At 41.7% G+C, this 25,204-nt stretch overlaps 1 protein-coding gene across 13 annotated transcripts in view; it reads left to right on the forward strand.

Moving 5' to 3' along the window:
- The window catches only part of CHD9 (chromodomain helicase DNA binding protein 9), a 202,578-nt gene that overhangs the window by 167,795 nt on the left and 9,579 nt on the right, over positions 1-25,204 (forward strand). For 9 of the 13 annotated variants that reach the window (XM_050922495.1, XM_050922502.1, XM_050922496.1 and 6 more), the window contains 5 exons: positions 3,788-3,951; positions 7,677-7,949; positions 8,700-8,868; positions 15,826-15,965; positions 16,561-16,782. In XM_050922495.1, the coding sequence (XP_050778452.1) occupies positions 3,788-3,951; positions 7,677-7,949; positions 8,700-8,868; positions 15,826-15,965; positions 16,561-16,782 (968 nt within the window). The remainder of the gene's footprint in view (positions 1-3,787; positions 3,952-7,676; positions 7,950-8,699; positions 8,869-15,825; positions 15,966-16,560; positions 16,783-25,204) is intronic. The other 4 variants (XM_050922500.1, XM_050922505.1, XM_050922499.1 and 1 more) reach the window with 3 other exon arrangements.

The raw sequence follows: 25,204 nt of genomic DNA on the forward strand, positions 1-25,204 counted from the left end.
CATAATGTGTGTGACCAGATACTCAGCTTTGATTTTTCAGTATAGTGAAGTTTACCTGGATTATGTGTGTTACTAAGCTGATCACTGCCAGTACAAGAAATATTAGAGAAAGCAATGTGGTGTGTTTGCTCCTCTTTTTTTTTTTTTTTTTTTTGCATTCACTGACAAATTTTCAAGCATTTTTGCACCGCTATTCAGACCTCAAAACTATTCAGAAAATATAAACAAGAATGTGGATTAGTGTAGGACTTAGGAACAAATAAGATAGAATTTTCAAAATCAGCTATGTGGCTTGGGAGCACTAGTTCCATGGTGGGTTTTTTGCATAGGATTTGTGTTTGTGTTATTTAGGTACCTTTGAAAATCTCACCCATAGCAAATCTATTGATACATTCCATGTGGTAAAAATCTTGACTATAGTATGTATTTGACTTAGCAACCTGAGGCATAACAGTCAACTGTTGGCATGGCAGTCAGAGATGGCATGTCTCTGAAGCATTGTGACATCAGAAGTAAATCAGCTAGTCATCACTCTCACCTTCCAGTTTATTTGCATACTCAATTCTGTTGGTCAAAATGAATCAGCAAATGAAAGTGGCAGTCAGAACTAAGAGAGTTGGGGTGGCATAGGAGTTCAGGACTGGAATAGAGGGGCTGTTCTAGATCAATGGTTCTCAAACTTATTGCACACCCCTTCTTTGTGTCTGTAGCAGTTTCTCCCCCTGGGCCCCATCGCTCTCTAGCCACTCAGCTCTGAAGGCAGAGCAGAGAGCAGTAGCTGCTGGTCAGGCATCCAGCTCTGAAGGCAGCGCCCCCACCAGCAGCAGTGAAGACGTAAGGGTGGCATGGTATGATATTGTCATTCTTATTGGTGGCAGCGCTGCCTGGCAGGCATCTGCAGCTCTCTGGCCACCCAGCTCTGAATGAGTACAGTCATTTTTTCCCCCGCTACAGCTTCTCATGTGCCCCCCCCCCCAAATATATTCCGTGCTCTCATCCCAGTTTGAAAATCTCTGTTCTAAATCAGGAGCTATATTGGCTGAATAGGAATGAGATGAGATTTGCACTGTGGCTCTCTCCACACTATGCCTAGCTCAGGCAAGATCATTTACCTTTGCCTACTTAAAACTGTTTTAGTAGAATCTCTCTGACTTGGCTGTCAAGGAGGGAGATGACTAAGGTAAACAGGTTAGTGTTCAGGTTTAAGGCTAGGGTTAGAGTTACTGACTGAGTAACCTCTGATGTTGCAATGCTCCTCTGCCTGCAGGACCAAATGGGCATTTTCAAGGGGATGCTGTTTATAAGAAACTGATAAAAGAGACCAGGAGGAGTGGCTTAAACAATTTAACAATAAAATTTAGGTTTAGTGGCAGTATCCTGTGAAATTGCTGCAGGTTCAGGTAATAGGGACTGTATTCGTGCCCTTTCCACCTCCTGCCAGTTTAGCCTATGTGACCAATGATGTGTCTGACTCTTTAGTTGTAAAATGTTAGCTAGGGAGTGTAAATCAGTCTGTCTGACTTTCTGTTGCTGTTTAATTAGAAATTTCCATTTTTAAGATTTGGTAACTGCTGGAAAGTTCTCTTAACTTCAGTGCAATTCATTATGCACCATCTCTTTAATATATAAGTTTTTTTTTTTCATGTGTAGTACACCATTTATAGCACCTTTTGTGCAGTTGTCCTATATATTGCACACTTGACAGAAACTAGTATTTTAGACCTATCTGTTGTGTTCAAACTGTTTTTGAGAAGACAGTATTTGTAACAAATGTCTCACTATTTAGCGATTTTAATCTTGGTTACTAAACCATTGTTAATACTTCCATTATTTCTATAATCCCAGGATTTTCATGCTTAGCAACTGCACCATTTTGCATGAAAACAATACTTCAGTTGATGGAAGGGATCGCCAAAACACTTCTACCTCCACGCTACTTACAGGGCTCTCTAGAGCAGTGTTTCTCTCAACCTTTTTGATACCCTGGACCTTTCTGCTGCCTTCCTAAACTGTGTCAGGGAGATCTGAGTGACTGGTGCTGGTCCACAGACGGGTCATTGAGAAACACTGCTCTAGGGGAAGAAAGTTTTCAGCAGGCTCTACGTTTTGGACCTGCATGAAAGGGGCGGAGGGAATACAGGAAAAATGAGTTACATATCTGTTTGAAATAGAGAGGTTTTTGGTGGTCCCAAGCATTAAAAATCTATTTCAGTTTTTGAAGTATTAATATTTAGGAGTTGAGATTTGACATGGATGTTATGAGTTATCTTTTGTTATCTAGTGCATTCTCATCCTTGTATTGTGGCTGCTTAGTGCTGTGCCACAAGCAGATTCTGGGTGCAAAGCCAGTTTAGGCACCATGAGATGATATCCCCTCAGTCTCCCTTGCACAGAGGGATCGTGTGGTGTTGTGGAGCTGGGTTAGTCATTAATTGTGTTTAGAGAAAGGAGACTTTGCTAGGACTGAAGTACACCTGAATGATTCTAAGCTACCATTAGTACTATTGGCAGGTGGTACAATTTACAGCGTCTTTCAGACTGTGCTGAATTATGCTTGGGACCATCCTGATGCACATCTGGCCCAGGATCAGAGAGTGACTGGGGGGGAGGGCTCAGCAGAGAGGCAAACTGTGGTTCTCTACCACAGAAAACTTGTAATATTTTAGCAAATAAGTGGGGTAGCATTTTTTATCAATATTTTATTATTAGATTGATAATGGAAACACTTTTTTGTAGAAAGTAGTGTGTTGTGACACACATGCTTTTTCTACAAAAAATAAAAAACTACACCCATCCATCCTTCATAACTTAACCACACAGTGCACAGCTAAAATATGTGATATTAACTGATTTAAAGCAATGAAAATCTCTATCTTTCGCTTTCACTTATATACATAATTGTAATCTTGCATTTTTTGTTACACGTAAGTTTGAGTCTTGCAGAATTATCTGACATTGCTCTCGCATCTGTACTCTTTCCTATGCAGCGTTGGCTGTTAGTTTAAAAATATGTCTGGCCTTGCTACAAGGAAATTTATACTGTGCAAACACAGAGACATAATATCCCTGATTTTCTTCTTCTGTTGGAGATGGTCTGGAAGAGGAAAGAAATGAAAAAATTGAGGTTGGAATGTGGGGTAAATAGGTGAGGGTCGGGAAGAAGAAGAAACAATAGAATGTTAGTTGAAAAGAAACTCAGATTTTAAAAATGCATGTTTAAAATTGTAATATTATGTAGACACATCATTTAAAAAAACGTTGGGGAGGCAAATAGAGCCTTCTACATCCCATCCAATAATTGAAATGGACCACATATAAAAAGTAATATCCCCTCAATAGATTTAACACACTTTGGTGACAACCACTTTGCTTTCCTTGCTTACTTTGCTATTTAAAAATGGAATTGATTTATTGTCTTGAACTCACATTTCATTTCACTTCAAAATGAAATGTGTGTGTTCTAAAAAGTACACAAGGGATTTCATATTAGACTTTAGCAAGTAACTTGTTTTGAAATATCTGAATACTTCACATGTTAAGCTCTAGAAAAGAGAATAGGAATATAGTTATGTGCAGAGTAATAGTAGTAGTTCACAATTTACGTAGAAGAGCCTCAGCACTCCTAATTTAAAAATCAGCCTTGCATATTCCCAAAGTAAAAATTTCATTTTTTATTAGTATTCAAATTTTTCTTTCCAAACCTTTACATACTTTGTGGAGCATCCTAAACAAAAAGTAGCTATATTTTTCTATACTGCTTCAAGTTATATGTAATACTTTTATTTAGCAGAAGGAACCCCTCACATCAAAGCATATGACGAAGAGAGTGTAGCCTCTCTGAGCACCACACAAGATGAGACCCAGGACTGTTTCCAGTTGAACAACGGGACGCCAAATTCCAACTATCTTTTGCAAGGTGGATATATGTTGGCTGCATCATATTGGCCAAAGGTAAGTTTGTAATACCATTTTCAAGCTCAAATGTGATAGCTGGGTCATTTTTCTTGGGGGTTGATGAGTTAAAATAGCAAGCTGGGGGTAAATCCTATTGTGACTATGCCAATATGACATTTTGGGTTTTGACTCAAACCAGTCAGGTTGTGTCACTGCCTGGTCTGGAACTCTAGATGTCTTAAATGCTGTGCTGCTGTGGCTTATAGCCCTGATGCCAACAACCGGCATACACAGGGTGACGCCAAGACCCTCCCTATGCTGTATTTTCTACAAAACGTCTGCCATGTAGTGCCTAGCCCTCTCAGCAAAAACTTACAGAAGTTAGTTTGCTGCTCCATTCAAGAGACAGTACCCAAAAGCTTATTAACTTAACTGGGGTTAACACACTGAGTTGGTGTATAGTATAAATAAAACAAGTTTATTAAACAAATAAACAAAAGTAAAAATATGCTTCTAAAATTAAAACTTAATTTCAACAAGTTGCAATCTTTGGTTAAGCAGTTTTCTCATCTATATTCAGTTCCCAGAGACTTCAAACTGCTTGGTTAAAGGATCCGCGATGCTATGATTTCAAGAGCTTTGGCCCTTTTAGTGTCTCATGTGACAGAAGGCAAAATGGCTTTCTCTCTTTGTCTTCCCAAAGTTCAGTGATGCTGCTTCAAGAGGCAGGAGGGCTTCGGGAGTGGGGGGTGCACTCTCCATACCCCATCGACATTAAGTGGTCATCTTTCCCCACTTGCTCTCCTGATGGCTTTGTTTACCATGCATGTAAATGTGCTTTTCTTTGTCTTTGGTCACAACTTGCTTAATTTACACCAGAAACACATTCAAGTTAAACACACTCAGTTAAAGCTCAGGCGCAACATCTGTAGCTTCCCTTAAAGATATCCCTGTTACTGAAATCTGCAGAGCAGCACCCTGGCACTTTGTACGTGCCTTCTCTAGATACTGTGTACAAAGTGTGAACAACTGTGTCTGATGCAAACCTACCCTGCCTAGAGAAGTGATAGGTTATGTCATAGGTTTCTAGGCACCTGCCTCCTTAGAGTGACAGCTTGTGAATCACCAGTTGTGCACTACACATAGGGACAATCCCTGGAAGGAGGAGGATGGGTAGTAACAGGAGTTCTTTGAGATATCTTTTCCCTATATATAGTGCACTACCTGCCCTTTTTCGCCGCTCCCTATTCTCCTACTGGGAAATGGCGGTAGAGAAGGAGCTGAGATGCTGGCAGTCTGGCAATCCCCCCCCCCTTTTTATTCCCTTGATGTGGTGCACAAGGAGAGCAGAGGCACATGGGTGGATCAGATGGACAGTTCTAGGTAAAAATCTATGATTTTTGGAGTGCTTGCTCATGTCCATTCCATATTAGAGGGGTGTGCTTGCTATATGCACCAGTGCCGGAAGTTTTTCCCTTAGCAGTATCTGTAGGGGACCGGCTCTGGTGCCCTCTGCAGTGGCACCTGCATAGCGCGGTATAAAGGCACTGCTGGCTCCCCCCACCCTGAGTTCCTTCTTGCTGCCAGTTGCGGTGCTGGAACTTCTGCTGCTTCAGCTAGCTTTCACTTATTTCAGTGTGTCTCATGAACGTTGCTTTTTAAAATAGTTGTATGTGGTTTAGTATTTACCCTTAGTATTAGTTCTCGTTAGTTGGTCCCGGATGGGCCTCAGCCTAGGGACTGATCGCCAGGCTTTAAACCATGCGATCCTTGTAAGTGGGCCCATGCCCATCAGCGACCCAAACGTTAGCTGTTAAGGTGTCTAGGGGAAGGCCACATAAGTGACAAGTGTTGCATCTGTAAGTCGTTCAAACCCAAAACAAAAAAGAGACAAATCCATCTCAGGGCACTGCTGATGGGGTCAGCGCTGACCCCGGCACCGGAGCAGAGGTCCAACTTGGCCCGAGCACCGCAGCATCGGTATGGAGCACCCCGTCAGTGCCATCTATGAGCTGGCACTGATCCCCCTTTTCAGCCAAGAAGCCCAAGAGGTCTGCGAGAGGAAGTTCTCCCACTTTCCGTAGAGAAAGGAGAGGGCTGGAGGAAAGCAAAAACACATGCTGGGTGGTTCAACACCTCCATCAGGGAGTTGGGCCCCTGCTCATGTTGAGCGATCAAGCCCCTCCCATACTATGCCTGCCACACCGGACGGTGACGAGGGCCTCCACCAACTCCAAGTCCCATCAGCGCCCGAGTCCCTTCAGGCAGTGCAGGAGATCCTGACGCTACTGGTGCTGCGCACACCGGCTCTGACAGTATCCAAGGCCAGGAGTAAATCTGCCTCATTCTGAGTGTCCCAGCTTCAGCAGTTCCATTCCCCATTGCAGGGGACATCCCACCAGCACTTGCCTGCACGGAGTTGTCATGCCTCGGACTTGGGGCAGGCTCAGAGAAGCCCTCTTCGGTCTCCAGACCCTGAGCACTGACAGCAGGATTCGAAGCGCGCCTCGCCAGTCAGCTGACACAGATCTGTGGAGACACATGTCCCTTGGCATGAGTGTCAATACCGACCCATCGGGTCTCCCAACGACTCGGCCGCCAGTCCTGCAACCGATCTATCTGAAGACTATATAGTAAATGGATTTTTGGAACAAGGAGATGGAATAGGAGCTTGCTGCATCCACTCCACGAACATCATGAATATTTTTCTTAAAAAAAAAACTTTGATTTCAGTGTTCATGATTTTCAATTTTTAAGAGAGCCACTTGAGCTCTTAAATGATCTAACTTTAATAGGGAAGGTGGAAGGCCCATTTATGGACACCCACAAATAGAGGCATAACAAAACAACTAATCATTTTTGAAAATGTAGGCGCTTGTTCTGAGTATAGTGGTGTAGAACACAAGATTAGGAGAGAACTGTAAAGAGCATTTTATATATTGGGCAGTTTTAATGTTCACATATCTTGGACAAATATGTATGCTCTAACAGTATCAGCAAACTTTATAGATTTTATTTTTATATTACAGAGCTTCTAAAAGTGCCCCCTACATTTTATTTGGGGAATTCAGCATGTATTGCTTAAGGTCTAAGTACATTCTTGACTTTCCAGTGGGACTATTTGTGTGTTTAAAATTAAATATGTGCTTAGTGCTCTGCCATCTTGGGACCTAAGGTATTTGAATCTGGAACAGAACAGATTCAAACATGACAAGAGGAACTGTGAATAAGAGCATGCAGATTTATTTTTATATTTGTGGTTGTTTGTTATATTATTGTAGCACCTACATGCCGCAGCCTAAATAGGATCCCATTAAGCTAGGCACTGCACAAACATATGTTAGGTGATAGCCCAAATGGTCATGGCCAAAAATCTGCAAACACTTCTGCACTGTTTCATTTTACTGTCCACAGTATTCCCATTAAAATTAATGGGACTACTCATGTGAGTAAAGCAAAGCATGGGCTTAAGTATTTGCAGGAGCAGGACCTAAATAGACAAGATACGCAGAGAGTGGAAGAAAGGAAGTATCATTGTCCACATTTTGCAAATGGTTATGTGAGGTATACAGAGATTATATGATTTATCTAAAATCACATAGGAAAATGTGTTGTAGAGCCAGGAATCGAACCCAAATCTTGAGTACAAGTCCAGTGACTTAACCATAAGATCATCCTTTCTCTTCTTTGTAGAAGAGGAAGATTTGCATTCTGAATGGCATAATGTATAGATTTGGTAAGCAGTTCCTTTGTAAAAAAAAAAAAATTCTTGTTTTTTCTAGGATCGAGTTATGATTAACCGACTAGACAGTATTTGTCAAACAGTGTTGAAAGGTAAATGGCCTTCAGCAAGAAGAAGTTATGACAGCAATACAGTAGCATCTTTCTACACAACCAAACTTCTGGACAGCCCGGGTGCAGCTGCAGACTACACTGAACCTAGTGCACCAACACCCCCACCTGCAGGTGTTAAGGAAGAACATGATCAATCGCCACAGATGCCAAAGGTGAAGAAGCATGTACGAGAAAAGGAGTTTACAGTGAAAATCAATGACGTATGTTTATTTTTATTGCCCTAGGACCTGATTGCGATTGCGGTGTGCGGCATGCTTTACCTGCAAGTGGCTGCCTGCTCTCACTCTTACTTCCTTTGCACATTAGTTTACGGGTATTTGGATATGTTTCTTTTGGGCATTGAGCAATTTTAAATTTGCATATCCCACGAGAGGGATCATAACTGAATGTATGTCCCTCTTGAAACTTCTGAAATCCTGCTGTTCAGATGCTTCCTCAAATGGCCTGTTTTATGCAGTTTCTAATAATCTGGTTAGTTGCATAAATAATAGGTGTTTCCAGTGAGTTTGGCTTTTTTTGAATATTTTAGCATGCCCTACTCAAATTAGCACTTTATAATTTCATGTACTTTTAAAAAGATTACAAATAAATTCTGAGTTTCACATCCATACTAGAGGTGTCTAAAATACCCATTTCCTATATTTGTAATTTGAGAGTTGTTGATAGTAAACACAAATGGATGCGAACGCTGTTCTAGTAATTGGATTTGCATAGGATGAGATTAAGGAAGTAGATAGATGTTCAGTATCTGAATTTTTCAGTTAAGATATTAATTTATTCACAATTTGTATTCATAAAGGTCCTGTAAAATTTCTGGTTAGATTGGTTACTTGGAAGAAAAGCAAGGCTTGATTAAAGTCTTGTGTGATCTCATTTTCTCTCAGCTCTTCTGGAATAGATGTGTTTTATGCAAGAATCCTGAACTTCTAACCCTGGCATTTGTTTAACAGGAAGGTGGTTTGAAATTGACTTTTCAGAAGCAGGGGTTTTCTCAGAAAAGGCTATTTGAAAGTGAAGAAGGCACATTAGGACAGCAGCAATACTTGGCTCGGCTACGTGAGCTCCAGAATGCTTCAGAGACCAGCCTTGTCAATTTTCCAAAATCCTTACCAGAATCAGGTAAACATTATGACTTATTATAGTGTCAATTTACATAATGCTCCCTGGTCACACGAATCTCTTTGTAGGGAAGTAGACAAAGAGCCATTATACTTTGTCTGCCATTTTCTGTGTTAATTTTCTGTGCGTTCTTTGTAATCTGTCTCCTATGTCTGACGCAATCAAACAGTCAAGTATAGTAATATACAGGTCTGTCTCATTTTACGCTGGGGTTACGTTCCACAGTCAGCGCGTAAAGCAAAAACTGCATATAGTCAAAATGACCCTTGAAAATCCCTTAAATCACCCATAAAGTACAATTTTGTGTATACAACCCTGTACAGTACTATGTATTGTATACAGCAATGTACAGTACAGTATATAATAAAGACTACATATGCAAAATGTAATTTTACAGTATTTTTAATAACATAATAGAGAGTCAGAAGAATGACAGAATAAAAAATGAAAACAGTACAATGCAATACTGTAAACCTGAACAGTCATCAGTCACCCTGGATATCTTGCTAGTCTTGTACTCTACACACTCCAATGATTAGTCTTCCTCTTCCCCTGACAACACTATTATTGAGTCGTCAAGGCTTGTTGTCGATCCATGAGATGGTGGGCCAGGCTTGGTGACGGAGAGCGAGTCATAGACGAAGTGGTTGGCTCTGGTTCAGCTCGAGGAGTTGATCGTGTGGGCTCTGCTTCTGCTGGTTGTTTTTTCTTTAAAAACATGGTGATTGGCAACTGTCGCTGTTGTCTCTTAAGCTCCTCAAACATTTCTTGGTACGGTCTCAAATCATCCGTAATACTACTTGTGATTTTGAGGCTTCGTTCCATAGAAGGATCATATTCAGAAATTAAATCATTCAAAGTGTTTCGCTGCTTGGAACACTTGAGAAAATTTATGAAGATTCCAAGTTACTGGCACTTCCTGTTCATCATTATCTTCGTCTTCTGTAGATGATTTTATCAGTTCCTCCAACTCTTCATTAGTCAGTGTTTCTCTGTGGCCCTCAATTAATTCCTCAATATCTTCGTTGAGGTTGTCGATGAAGCCATCACCACCTGCTTTCCTGGACACCTGAACAATGAGTTGCACTTCTTTGTCAATGGTTGGGAAACCCTTAAAATCATTCACACAGTCTTCCCATAGGTTTCGCCAACATGCGTTGACTGTTTCAGACTTGATTGCATCCATTGCCTGTTTAATATAAGTGATGCAATCAGCAATGTTGAAGGACTTCCAACGCTCCATCACACTAACATTGGGATCAGCATCCATAGCGGTAAGGATCCGTGAAAATGTAAACCTCGTGTACGTGGCCTTGAAACAGCTAATGACACCTTGGTCGAGAGGATGGAGGTGGTATTGGGGGGGGGAGAAAGATGACTTCAATGTTGTTATGCTCAAACTGGAGTGCTGCAGGGTGGCCAGAAGCATTGTGTACGATCAGCAAGACTTTAAAGTCAAGTCCTTTCTCCTCAAGGTACTGCTTGACCTCCAGAATGAAACTCTTGTGGAACCAATACAGAAATAATGCTGCCGTCACCCAAGCCTTTTTATTTGATTGCCAGAACACAGGCAGGCGATTTTTGTTCTTGCCTGTTAGGGCACAGTGATTTGCAGGCCTGTAGAGCAATGCCCAGCTGCATTGCCACAAAGCAACACAGTCACACGGTCTTTAGTTGCTTTGAAGCCAGGGGCTTGTCTTTCTGATTTCGAAATGTAAGTGCAGGTGGGCATTTTTTTCCCAGAAGAGCCCAGTCTCGTCAGCATTAAAAACTTGTTCTGGAAGATAGCCCCTTTCCTCTATGATTTTCTTTTAATTGTTCGGGGTAGGCTTTTGCTGTGTCCTCATTGGCAGATGTAGCCTCACCAGTAGTCTGCATGTTTTTGAGGTTGAAGCGGTTCCTAAAACTGATAAGCCAACCTTGGCTGGCTTTGAATTCCTTCTTATCAGAAGGCTGTCCCTCTTCGGCGGGAGGTTTGAACAGCACATAGATGCTAAGAGCCTTTTCTAGCAACATGTTGCCATTGATAGGCACACGATTATGATTCATGTCTTCCAGCCATAAGTTTAATGCCTTTTCAGTCTTCACTAAAGTCTTGTCACACACTTGGCTCATCACCTTAGCAATTTCTGGAGCATTTGATGCCACGGCTTGACAAATTTCTATCCTCTCAAATCTTGATGGCACAGATGCTAGATTCTTTGCAGCCGTATTTGCGCGCCATGTTGGCGATGGACATACCGTCTCTCTAAGTCCAACACAACCAGTTTTTCCTCCAGCGTTGGAACGCATCGCTGTTTCTTCGGTTGAGCACCAGATGAAGTAAGTGCCTTGCATTTAGGGGCCATGTTATACAGTCTGAAAAATACGTACTGTCACAGTACAGGCACAGTAGAATCTCACTCAGGACGGTGAGATGCACACCGAGAGGCACAGGGGGACTGAGTACTGTAGTGGGAACAGCAGATTCGTTTCTCCCATCTCACACTCACTCCGGGGCAGACACACTGTTTAAACTGTTGTGGTTTTTTTGGATTTTTTTGCCAACTCTCCAGGGTTATTATAGGGGAAAACCTTATCACAGGCCTAAAGACATGCTATTGCTGTCAAGTCCCCCCATAAATTATTTTAGTGGGAACAGCAGATTTACATCTCACGCTGGTGCAATCACCCGCACTTCCCCCCCCGACCGTGCAAAGCTGAAATCAAGCATGTTAAATGCGTGTAAGATGTGACAGACCAATAGAGACAGTTTTGTGCTTTATTACTGTGATCCTTAATAATAATCTGAACAAAACTGTGTTATAGTTCAACTGTATTATAGTTCAGAAGTATGTATTACAGCGGGAAAGTAGCCTCTGATCTGGACCCTCGATTTTTCATAACAAGGAATGTTTAGATTTAGGTATTTGTTTTGGATCTATTTCTAATTATAGCTATGAAAGTCATTAAGTTCCAGAGGTTAATTACACCGGGGGGTGGAGGGAGGGCATTCCTTTTATACTTTTGAAATTTACCTCTCCATTTCATTGGATGCCTTCTAGTTCTTGTGATGGTGTCATGATTTCTTTGGTGCCACTATGGTCTCATTGTGGTAAACTTATGGATGGTTAGCGTAGTAATTGTCAATAGCTTTATTATGTGAATATGTATTCAGAAAATGTCTAAAAGGGATATTATTTACCCTGTACATTACAATAGCTTCTTAAGAACTTTGTGGTGTGTGTGTGTGTGTGTGTGTGTAAGTAATAGTAACCCAGTAGACCGTAATGTCTTATGGAGACATTATAATGTTGTACCAATTATATTAGACCAGTAAAAACGAGCAGGATTTTATTAAAGGGGACAAGACAAAGATGCCACATTTATTATAACAATTTATGACTAATAACTAATATCTTAATTCTTATACACACACATTATACCTATTACCTATATATACACACACACACACACACACACACACACACACACACACACACTCACATTATACCTAATACCTATATACACACACATACACACATTCACTCACACACACACACCTACATTCATCAGGTGTTCTGCAGCTGCTGCATAGTTACCAGTCCTGAAGATAGCTTAAGTTCATGGCTTGATTTTGCAGCTTGGGTTCGTAGCTTGTGGCAGCTAACTGGCCAGGAAAGCTGGGCACAAGGCTGAGCTGGATCTCTGTGAGGCAGGCACCGATGTTCTTCCATGTTGGCAGCAGAATGTTACCCAGAGTTTCTCATCTCACCCTTCTTTTTTATAGGCTTTTAGTTTGGATTCAAAGTCTATAGGTCTTGCTGTGTCACACTGCTTCTGGGTTTAGATTGATCACCCATCAATTGCAGGCGTGACTTTCAGCCGTGGACCTGGCTTTGATCTTCCTTCTGTTGTTCTGTTGTCCTTTTCTTTTTAGGGTAGATGCTTTTTACTTTGTTTAGGGCTGTTGTCTAGGTCTTCAGCCGTTGGTATTTGAACTTTATCTCATCAGGACAGGCTGGGCTGGAGGTTGATTCCATCATTCATACATACCTCATTCACACATCTAAACTAAACTAATAAGATTACAGCTGGGTTTGCAAAAATGAAGGTTGGAGGAAGCTTTTACAAAATGGAGTGAGTGTTTTAAAATGGGGTTTGAATTACAATATGGAACAGAAGTTACAGTATAGGCAAGTGTAGTGAATGGTGAACAGAAGTTACATTAATTAAGTGAACAATTGAAAACAATTTCATTTATCAGTTCTACAATAATCTCTCATGTATACCTGAGTTATGCATGTGAGTAAGCTTTATGAAAAATAATGTCTGTAAACATGAAGTAGACACAATATTTAAGATGGTCATAATATTGACCAATTCTTTACATTTTTAAAATCTAAGCTCGAGTTACAGCAATTCCAAAATATGTCTTTAATTTTGAAAAATGTACACATTTTTCATTTATGTAGAATAGAAGTTTATTGAAATCATTTTGTTGAATACAAGCTACATAAAAATACAGTAGTAGAAACTTGGTATGTCAAGTTTCAACTTAAAACAGGATAATACATCTAAGAGCCTTAAGCCTATTAAATATGTCTGACAGTGTTGTCAACTTGTGCAATATTTGGGATCTTTAAGGGTTCTCATTAATGTCTTATTTTTTCTTCAATCTTGCAAATTTTTGCCTTCATCTAAAATGGCTGCCATATCCCATTACCATCTGGATCTGAAGGCAAAATCCTCACTTAGCAAGATGGATTATATATCCATTTGACCTTATCAGATGAATGTGAGGCTGCCCTTAACAAAGATAGATAGCATCCTATTGGTTTCCGATGACTCTGAAGCCAGGCTACAGTCAGGGAAGATAGTGTCCCATTACTCACTGAGGGCCAGGCAAATATAGAGGCGTTAGGAATGGGACTGTAGGGACTATGAGGGAATGGAGTGGGTTAGGAAACTGGACAGGGCACTATGAATCAAAGGAGTTTGAGAAGCAGAATACAGATGGAATGGGCTACTAGGGAATGTTGGGATCAGGAGGCCATCTGAAGGGTGGCAGAAAGATATAAAGGCAAAGTGAGAGGAGCTGAAAGAATGCAGAGGAATGTGGTGTGAAAGAGAATGTGATGGGTAAGAAACTGTGAGGGAGGGGGAAATATGAGTGGGAGTGAATGTAGATGACAGTAGATTGTGGGGAAACATGCAGAAAGAATGTGATTGGAGCAGCTGCCTATCCTGTTTAGCTAAGGACTGGATAGAATGGAATTGCCACATGCCCCCCAAGAGGTCAATAGAAGGTAAGCGGAGTTCCCTCTAATCAGTGAAAAAAGATGCTGCATTTTTGTGTGTATTTAAGGTTGCATTTTGATCCTAAGATGATCACATACACAGTGTGCATGGGCCGCTCCCCTGGAAAGGTGACAAATCAAGACAGGTGAAAAAAAGTGGTTTTAAACACACACACACACACACACACACACACACACACACACACACACACACACACACACACACACACACACACACACGTTTTTAAGTCAATCGTAAGACATTATTTTGGAAGATGGTGCAGTCTCTCATATTTTGAATGTTGAGCTTTTCAGTACCTTGATGGAGATTCTTAAATGGGTACAACTTTCTAGGAATTTAAGTCCAAAACATGTTACCTTAAAATTGGTTCAGTATGCTGGTGAATGATATTTATGTATAGAATACTGATTTAAGAACACTTGCTTTCCTTTTTTCAACATCACTAATTTGGGTGATACTTCACAAACGGTTGTGTCTTTCCTGCTGGCTTTGGAGCGGTTGTCTGCTAAAAACACTGTTCTGAGCTAATCATGGTCAGGCTAACAGCACTGAATAATGTTGGTTCACAAATAAAGAAATAAAATGCACCGATAGTTTCTTCTGTACTAGAAAATTAAATTTAATCATTTGGAGTTAAAAGATCTTTCCCTTATACAGTGGAGATGGAAAAATAGTTGACAGTTTTATTTTAATAGTACTAGCAGCTGCAGCTATGATGTATTGATCCTTTTTGTTTTTCTGTACTTGTTACAGGGTCTCTTTAGCAGTTAGATCAGTGATCCCCAACACGGTGCCCGCAGACGCCATGGCGCCTGCTGGGGCATTTATGTGTGCCCACCTAGTGCCCAGCAGGGGAGAGAAGCCAGGGCTCCGCACCTGCCTGGGACAGAGAACTCGGGCTGCAGGTTGCGGGCGCTGGCGTTCTCGGTCCCCGGCAGGTGCGGGGCCTGCCTAGTGCCCAGCATGGGAGAGAAGCCGGGGCTGCGCGCCTGCAGGGGACAAAGAACTACGGGGCTGCAGATTGCAGGCGCCGGTGTTCTTGGTCCCCGACAGGCGCGGGGCTGCGGCTTAAACCGGAGAGAAACCACGGCCCCGCGCCTGTCAGGGACAGAGAACTCTGGGGCTGCAGGCTTCATTCTGTGTTAAAGTAAGAATAATAAATATATTTGGACCAGCAGTTCAACAATGTTTTACCTTTTTAAAATAAGTAAGATGAAAACTGTTTGATATGTACTTTGTGAAAACTCATTAATTTTTCTTACAAGTAGATAAAAAAGAGCAAATTTACATGGTAAGGTGACAGTAATTGCTGAATAATTTAATTAATACCTTTTATATGTAAAATTACCCTTTTTATCTTATGGATTCATGTATTATGTGATAGTAAATGTGATGGGTTTTGTATTATTTAATGTACAAATACAAAATAAGCCTTGAGAAATTGCTGGCACCCGCCACACACTTCTGAAAACATGAATGTGCTACTGGCCACAAAAAGGTTGGGGACCACTGAGTTAGATGATTTTTTCTTTATATGTGGGAATTATCTTTAAACTACACTATTTCAAATTATGGAACTTTTTTATTGAATGTGTTCCTGATTAAAACAGAACACACCTTTGACTCATTAATTATATTGAATTATTAATTTGATAGGTGCTTCCAATCAGTTAACAGCTAATGCTAATGGAGTGATAGTGGACAGCCAACCTGTAGTCAAAAAGAGGAGAGGAAGGAGGAAGAATGTAGAAGGAGTTGACATCCTCTTTATAAATAGAAATAAACCACCTAATCATGTAAGTAAATGTGATTCTGTATCCAAAATATGAGATCCATTTTACTTCATTGAGCTTATTGTGCTGTGAACAAATAATTGCTAAACTTTAGCATTCAAATTATTTAATCTGGAATTACTCAGTATAAGTTTATAATTAAGGTCCTTCTTAACTTGCAATATTGTGAAAATTGCCCCGGCTCCTTCTGTCAGCCCCAGGCGGACGACAGCGGGAGCCACCACTCTAAGCCATGAGTGGCTGAAAGTGGAAAATCGTAGAAAAGTAATAATGGACTTTATTACTGCAAATAATAAGGTCCATTATTACTTTTCTGCAATTTTCCATGGCTTGTTCACAATTTTTTGATGATCTCACAATTCAAGTATTGCCTTACTTATAATCTTTTAAATGTGAACTGGAAAGGTTTTTTATTAAAAACAAACAAAAAGCCACATCTATAATATTGCTTAATTACAATATGGAAAATTACATATAGATCTTTTTCAGAATGTAATTGGCTGTGTATTTAACTAAATTGGAGACCACCTACATATTCTTTGTGAAATTCATTTTCCAATGTATTGCATATTTCTCAGAACATTTTGTCTTTCTACAGGTTAGTCCAGGCATTAACACCTCGCAAATTGCTCCAGTAATAAACCCAGCACTTCCTTATGCTCAGTCCCAAGGTCTACTTGATGCAGAAAGCCCAGTTCCTGTTATTAACCTGAAAGATGGAACAAGACTTGCAGGGGATGATGCACCAAAAAGGAAGGATTTAGAAAAATGGCTTAAGGAACATCCTGGTTATGTTGAAGATTTGGGAGCTTTTATTCCTGTGAGTATTCTTTTGAACTCTGCAGTACCTAAATAGTGAGTCTCATTCTGCCTCTGCATACTGTATTTAAACTTATAATATATGCCACATGGGATTCCTTATTCTCTTCTCTTTTTTTCTTCTTCTTCCCCTTCTTTATTTTCACTTTATTTGAAGAGGAGGTAGATCGGGATGGTCTCTTCATTTCTATCTTTCTTCTTCCCATCTCCATGCAATTTGTACACTAAGGCCAGTCCATGAATATAGCATTTAATCACTAATAAAAAATAATAGCAAGATGCATTATCTGTTGCCATTTTTTATGGAGACTAATCAATTTCAAATATTTCTTTAATGAAAATTAGGAAAAAGTATTCTTGTGATGTTTCATGAGTTATAAATGACACTGAAAATGGATGTGTGTGCGTTTTCACAATTATTCAAGAAGAGTAAGTTGGTTACAATGGGATAAATGTCATAAGGACCTATATTCTAAATGCTTAGTAGTGTCAAATGTGAAATGGATTTGCTGTTCCCATCTTGATACTTCTGAGCTTCTGATCTACTGACCCACAAATCTGTACAGAACAGACATTTATGGGATTAAAACCAAAAATTTTCTGTTCTGTAAAAATGTTTTAATATGTAGTAATATTGGGTAAACTGGTATACCCGGATGTAAAGTACTCCTGAAAATTGTAACTTTATCAGTACAAAAGGGGAAGCAAGAAATGATGAGCTTGAAATGGAATTGTTTGTGTACCTTTTGTCTTGCAGTGGGTGTATATAAATTTAGTTACATTTTGAACTAAATTCTAATATTTCGGTGTAAGAATAATTTCAAATAACTATTAGAAGCTGAATAACTAAAAGGAAGCATCAGTATTCTCCAGCTACCTGTATCATAGCCTCTCAGCCACTTTTTCTCCTCCTCTTCTTCGTGATTGGTTTGTGTCCGGCCTGTCCATTCTGTCCGTGCACTGTTGGTAAACCTGTCAGGGTATTAGGAGGTTGAGGGTGCTCTTTTTATTCAGAACGACTAAGTATATTAATACAATCTGTTGTAAATATTTCATTTTTATTCCAGTATCTTGCCTGTGCACGTTAAACAATGTGTTTTTTAACTAGCTTAATAGTCAAGTCTTCAGAATGCTGAATGCTGAATGGTTGATAAATAACAAAAGTGCACCTTGATTATCTACATGCCCCTCAGGTGCAGACTCTTCAGGGAAAGTCATATCTAACAAATACTTTGTCTTACAAAGTTATGATCTTGACTAACTATGGCATTCTGTTATTGTTAATAATCCTGCTGTATTAGAATAAATATGTATTACATGTACTTCTGTCATTATTGCTCTAGTCACCAGTCTAATCCAAATTTGACTTCAGCCAAATGCTATTTCCAGGTTTTTTGTTCAAATAGTAAAATTAAGCAGTCCGTACACTCATAAATTAAACATCTTGGCTTATGTCATTTTTACGGTAATACTTAAAAACGGTCAGTGACTGTATGGGACAGCAAAGGCAAAAACTCTGCAGCTGTGCCTCCTGTTCTGGTCCCTATATGCTGCTCTGATGAAGTATTTGGACTGGGGAACAATTTCCCCAGCACAGGCACACCAGAGGTCCAATATAAGTGTCACTAGCCGTCCCTTGAGCAACTTCCAGCTGGAGGGGGCATCTCAAGCAGGTTGGTGAGAGTCCATAGTGATGATCACTGCAGAGATGTTGTGCTGTGGTGCAGCCTGTAGGCCATCTTGAGGAGTCTGCCGCAAGTTAGTACAGAACTTACCATTCATCTTCAAGTGATGGTCTGCATGTGTATTCCACACATGGGTATGCATGCGCCTGAGTACAGAATATTTTGCAAGCATTGTCTGCTGGACTGTATATGCTCTGTAGTTCTACTCGTGCTCTGAATTGGGGGCATGAAACAGCGTGGGCCAGTGCTTCTTCAGGTCCTTCTTACCACTGGATGGTCTGAGTTGAAATCTTTGATATCTTCAGATCCTTCCTATTGTATCACTTCTGTAAATATATTTTAAATAGTTTTAGTATTTTTCTCATATAGTATTATTAGTTATTTTCTGTTCCCCTCTACCCCTCCCAAGAAGGAATTTTTTCCCCCAAGAAGGCTGAGATTATGCCTGGGATTCTGAGGTTCAAAAACTGCATTTCCTGCCCTTGCTCCATTTCTATGAGCAGTGAACATCTGTATTGTCTCTGCTGCCTGGGTAAGGCTCACATCTCAGCCAAGTTTCCCCCCAGAACTCATGAAGGTTGGGAACTGAGACTTAGGAAACACCTGATGGAGAAGCCTATGAAACACCAGTCAGATCCAGGTCAGAGACACCCATCCACCAACAATACATCAGTCTCATCAAGCATAAGTTCAGGAATGGAGGTGAAGACTTCTAAGCCGCTTCCTATGAGATTAAAGGGATAGGAAAAAATTGTCATCTTTGAGGACTGCTTTGAAGAGAGAGGAGCCCTCCCTGACCCTGTCAAAGTCAGAAGAGCCTGCACACATGAGCATCAAGGACTTAAGCCCGAGTAAATCTCAGCAGGTGAAAGTAAAAGCAGCAAAGAATCCTGTGGCACCTTATAGACTAACAGAGGTTTTGGAGCATGAGCTTTCGTGGGTGAATACCCACTTCCTCAGATGCATGTCAGGTGAAAGTGGCATGCAGGGATACAAATCCACTGATTCTAGCATTGGTTCCTATGGCGAAGGCTCAAGACAAACAGAGCAGACATGGTGCCTAAAGCACATGATCCAGATGAGATCAGACTTCCACTGTAACCAAGGAAATTCCCCCTTCCCAACCTGCCAGCCGTGGTGTGCAGCCATCAGTATTATCAGTAGTCCAGGATCCAATCTTTTTCTTACACATACCCCTGATTGAGAACCACTGGTCTAGAGGAACACAGCCATTATTATAAGGAGAAACTTGTGGTTACAATCTTCAGATTTCCCTAGATAGGTACAGACTACCATCCAGGATACGATCAGTCTGTTTCATGAGGAGACAGATAAATCTCTCAGCTTCCTCAAGGACTCCAAGACAACTCTTCACTCTCTGGCATCTCTGTACCCATGCCCCCAAGAGCGAACTTCACAGACAGAAGTATAAGGTGAGACTGCCTCCTCAGCTCTTTTATAATCAATGTCCTCAGGCCACTGAAAGACAGAAGGTTTATAGTCCCAGGAATACAATCTCTGCAACATCTTACTCTAACCCATAGTCCAAGAGTTTCTTTTGATGAGACTGTAGAGACTCCCACATACCTTTATTGTTGCCACATCATTCGTCTCCTCAGATTTTTGGAGGCCACCTTACCCATTTTGCTGGCAATTGGAAGGCCCTAGCTGCCAACAAATGCATACTGGAAATTATTCACAGCAACTATCTGATTGAGTTTCTGGCTACTCCTATGCACAAACCCCCTTCACAGTTCCTTTTCAGGGACCATTCTCATGAGATGATTCTCTGACAGGAAGTGGACTCAGCTTCTCCTTTGGTGAGCCAAAGAAGAAGTTCCACCTAAATATCAAGGGAGGGGACTCTACTCCCCTTACTTTTTGATCCCCAGAAAGAATGAGGGATGGAGGCCCATTCTCAACCTACAACGATTGAACTTATTCATCCAAAAGCTAAAATTCTGCAGAGTTGCCTTGGCATCAATAATTCCATCCCTAGAGGAGGGCACGTGGTTTTGTAGCTGTCCTGTGCAAATGTATGAGTCTTCCATGAGATGTTCTCCCACCGCACAGAAGGTTGCTAAGGTTCCTCTTTGATCAAAACCATTACCAGTTCAGAGTCCTCCCCTTTGGACTATCCATGCAGCACTCAGGGAGTTTATAAATGTTTTCAGTAGTGGTGCTGGCTTGAATGAGGAGAAGGGGATTCACCATCTTTCCATACCTTGATGATTGGCTTCTGATGAGCAGATCTTATGAAGAAGTCTGGAGGGCAGCCTGAATCCTGCTCAGTCTACTGCCTTTCTTAGGTGTTTTCATTAATTACAAGAAATCCATATTAACCCCCCACAAGTTCCATAAATTTCATAGGGGTGACATTGTATTTGGCCACAGCAAGAACTTATCTACCTCCCAAGAGGTTTCAGGCTAGAGGAGTTCTACACCAAGTCACTATCAAACCCCAGACCTCAATCAGTTCAGAACTTGCCTTTCCCTCCTCAGCCACATGGCACCATGCACACACATGATGTCATTTGCCAGGCTTCATCTTTGTTATCTTCAAGCCTGGTTCCTCTCTGTGTACTCACCAGAGAGAGAGACTATCAACAACGAGGTGGAAGTTCCATCCAAGGTTTTAGACTCTGTCATCTGGTGGACAAAGCCAAAGTTCAGGAGGAATCCGCTACTTAACATTGACTCCCAAGGCAGTCATCTTCACTGATATGTGCCTCTTAGGTTGGGATGCTCATATGGGTGATCATGCAGCACAGGGCCTCTGGATCCTTAGGAAGTCCAGAATGCATGACTTTACTAGAACTCAAGGGGTTCATTGAGCCCGCAATGCCTTCCTCCCACTTATCTGATCCTGGCATGTCCAAGTAATGTTGGACAATAGGATAACTATATTCTGTATTGTGACAGGGCAAGGCCAGATGACTATAGAAAAGTAGTGGGAGATAGATATATTAGCCCCAGGTTAAACAAATCCCTGGTACCAGGATAAGTAAATGGCAGCTGTTCCAGGTCAATTAAGACACCTGGGGCCAATTAAGAGCTTTCCAGAAGGCAGGGAGGATGCTGGGTTAATTGGGACACCTGAAGCCAATCAGGGGATGGCTGAAACTAGTTAAAAAGCCTCTCAGTTAGTCAGGTGGGCGCGCACGTCAGGAGCTATGAGAAGTTGCGCTGTTGGAGAGACTGAACTGTACACACCATATCAAGCACAAGGAAGAAGGCCGTGAGATAAGGGTGAAGTGGAGCTTGAGGAAGTGGAGGCTGCTGTGGGGAAGTAGCCCAGGGAATTATATGTGTCCTGTTCCTAAAAGATCAGCTACCATAGCTGATACTATTAGGGTCCTTGGGCTGGAGTCCGGAGTAGAGGATGGGCCTGGGCTCCTCCCTTTTGCCCCCCAATTAATTACTAAGATTGGGAGACAACAGAGACTGTGCAAGGGAGGATAGCTTCTCTTAACCTCCCTCACTGGCTTATGATGAAAATGGCTCAGTAGACTGTGACCCTTGTCTCTAGAGAGAGAAGAGTTAAGTGGAGGGTCACAGTGAGCCTCTGAGGCTAGCGAAATCAGTCAGGAAACGCAAGACCCACGGAGACAAGGACAGAGCTTTGTCACAATATATAAAAGTAATGGGGAAACAAGATCCTCTTTCCACTTTGTATAGAGACAGTCAATCTCTGGAACTGGTGCAACAGCCATTACATACCCTAGTCAGGCGTATATTTACCAGGGGTGCAGAATTCCCTAGCAGACATCTCGGCAAACATTTTTCTGCTACTCTGAATGGGAAAGTCGCAATTTGGTTCTCTTCACGCAATGGAAAGTGCCATCCTTGAACCTTTTGTCTCACATGTGACCAAAAACATCCCCCAGAGTGGCCCTGGGCAAGGTCTCATTGGGAGCTTCTCAGCTGCTATTATGGAAGGATCTATGCTATTCCTCCCATTCCATTAATACCACAGATTCTTTAGAAAATCTCTCAAGACAGAGCTCAAATCATCCTTTATGTGCCTAACTAGATGATCACAATGGTCCCTTTGGCCTTGGAATCTGTGAATCTATATAAAACTGGCTGAAACAGTTCTGGTTTACAGATCTACTGAAGTTCTCAGCTCAGCCACCTTAAACATCTGCCCGTTTCCAGGCCTTCTAACACAACACAACAAAGGCATTTTCAGGCACCCTGGTCCAGAACCACTGCAGATCATTGCCTGGTATTTGAATGGACATCAAATGTAGAGTGCTCATGTTCCAGAATGGTGCAATCTGTCTTTTACAAAGCAGAAAAGACTCTACTAAGATGTGTTATTCAGCCTAATGGAAGCATTTTTCCACCTGGGCTCAGCAACACCAGAACTGGCTGGAATCCCTGCTATCCTGGAATATTTTCTTACTTATTGGTCTCCAGGTCTCACTTTCAGTTCCTTCTTGGAGCATTTAGCAGCAATCAGTGCTTTTCATCCTCTGGCAGATAACCACATGATCTTCACTCATTCTGTCACAACTCGCTTTTTGAAGGGGATTCTTAGATCCTTTCCACTGTTGAAGTTTGCACCTCAGTGGGACCTCAGTTTTGTTCTGTCATTTCTCACCAGCATCCCCTCGAGCCTCTGGCCACATGTTCTATGATCCACCTGTCTATGAAGTTGGCCTTTCTAATCACTATAACATCAGTCAGAAGATTCAGCGAGCTGTGGGACTTATGGCAGATCCGCCGTATACTGACCTCTCTAAAGAAAAAGTCTCATTGCATCCCACCCCAAATACATCTCTAAAGAAGTTTCTGAGTTTCATATGAGTCATACCACCCACTTACCACTATTTTCCCCCCAAACCATGTGCCTCAGATGAAATGAGGAGGCTGCATTCTCTGGATGTCCGAAGGGCATTGGCCTTTTACCTACAAAGAACAAAAGACATTAGAAAGACATCTAAACTATTTGTTTCCATAGCAAAGAGATCATGGGGTCAAGCTGTATGTGTTTAGAGATTTTCTAAATGGATTTCTGATTGTATTATCCTTTGTGTTATCAACTAGCTCATATTTCCCCCTCTTCCCAGATGGAGTGAGGGCTCATTGTACTAAAGCTCAAGGAACCTCTGCTACATCTCTAAAACTGTCTCTACCCTGCCAGGAGGCTGATACGTAGTAGAGATATGAAGGGCAGTTACTGTGAGCTCCTTGCATACCTTCACTATATATTATGCTTTGGTCCATCTTCTCTGGCAGATACAGCTGTGAGGATAGCAGTATTACAGTCAGCTATCACTTCCTCCTCACACCCAACATCCATTTGAGTACTGCTTGTTAATCTCCCACCTGTGGAATACACATACACACTCGAAGAAGAAATGCAGATTACTTATCTGTAACTGGAAGTTCTTCAAAATGTGCGGTCCCTATCTGCATTTCACTCCCACTCTCTGTCCCTTCTGTTCTGGATCTTTTGGATTTGAGGTAAGAGTAGGAACTGGAGAGGCATTGGTCCAGACCGCCCTTTATGCCCTCGGTTCGAAGCACAAGGAGAGACATAGCACATGTGCAGGTTAAAAGATGCTGCTTGTGAAAAATTCTTGACTTAGGCATGTGGTGTGCATGTGTATCCATGTGTGGAACACAGATCACACACCTCAAAGAGCCTCCTGTTTCATTTGTCACCTCAGTTTTCCTTTTCCTGTTGTCCTTTCCACCACTCTCCTCAAACTAGCAACTGGGAGTGACAACTTAGTGTTTCATACTCATTACATCCCAATGAATGCTATTACTCTGCTATATGTTGACCAGCTGATAAGTAAATGTATAATTGGGGAAAAATTAACTAAGTGTATTGATACATTTTAAAAGAACGTAGTCTGAATGTCCAGAATTTTATACTGAGATTTTCAGAGTAGTGCAGGGGATTTGACCGTGCACTGCTTTGAGACTGTCTCAGTTTTTAAAATCAGGAGATAACAGCTGTACAGTAACTCCTCACTTAACGTTGTCCCGGTTAATGTTGTTTCATTGTTACGTTGCTGATCAATTAGAGAACATGCTCGTTCAAAGTTGTGCAGTGCTCCTGTCGATTGGCAGCTGCCTGCTTTGTCCACTGCTTGGAGAAAAAGCAGCCTGTTGCAGCTGGCTTGTGGGGGCTTGGAACCAGGGTGGACTGGCAGCCCCTCCATCAGCTCCTCACTCCTAAGTTTCCTGTGCAGCAGCCACCCAGCAGGCTATCAACTGCCGGGCAGTTCAGCTGTCCCTCCCACCTTTGCCTTAGTGCTGCTCGCAGGAGCCTCCTGCTTGCTGTGCAAGGGGAAGGAAGAGGGGCGATAATGTCAGGGTGTCCCTCTTGCCACTCCTGCCCTCCACTCCTTTACCCCATTTCCACAGAGCGGGGGGGACATGACAGGGCTCAGGACAGAGGAAGCTGGCTGGCCACAGCTGCTGTCTCAACTTACTGCCTTTTAAAGCAGAGCAGCATACTTAGAGTGGGGTCAGCATACTTAAAGGGACAATGTGTGTGTGTCTCTCTCTCTGCCACGCTGTCTCCCCTCCCTCCATTCTTGCTGCCTTGTAGAGTGTGAAGCTACATTAACAATGCGTTAACCCTTGAGGCTCAGCCGAGTGCTAGTTCATCGTTTAGCAGTAAGGTATTCCCTGGGAAATATCCAACCCTCTTCCACCCTCTGACTTCACTACCTCAACCAAGCTTCACAATCATCATTGCTGTGTACAGTATTAAAT

The sequence above is a fragment of the Gopherus flavomarginatus genome, chromosome 14 (genome assembly GCF_025201925.1).
Source record: "Gopherus flavomarginatus isolate rGopFla2 chromosome 14, rGopFla2.mat.asm, whole genome shotgun sequence".
Lineage (NCBI taxonomy): Eukaryota > Metazoa > Chordata > Testudines > Testudinidae > Gopherus > Gopherus flavomarginatus.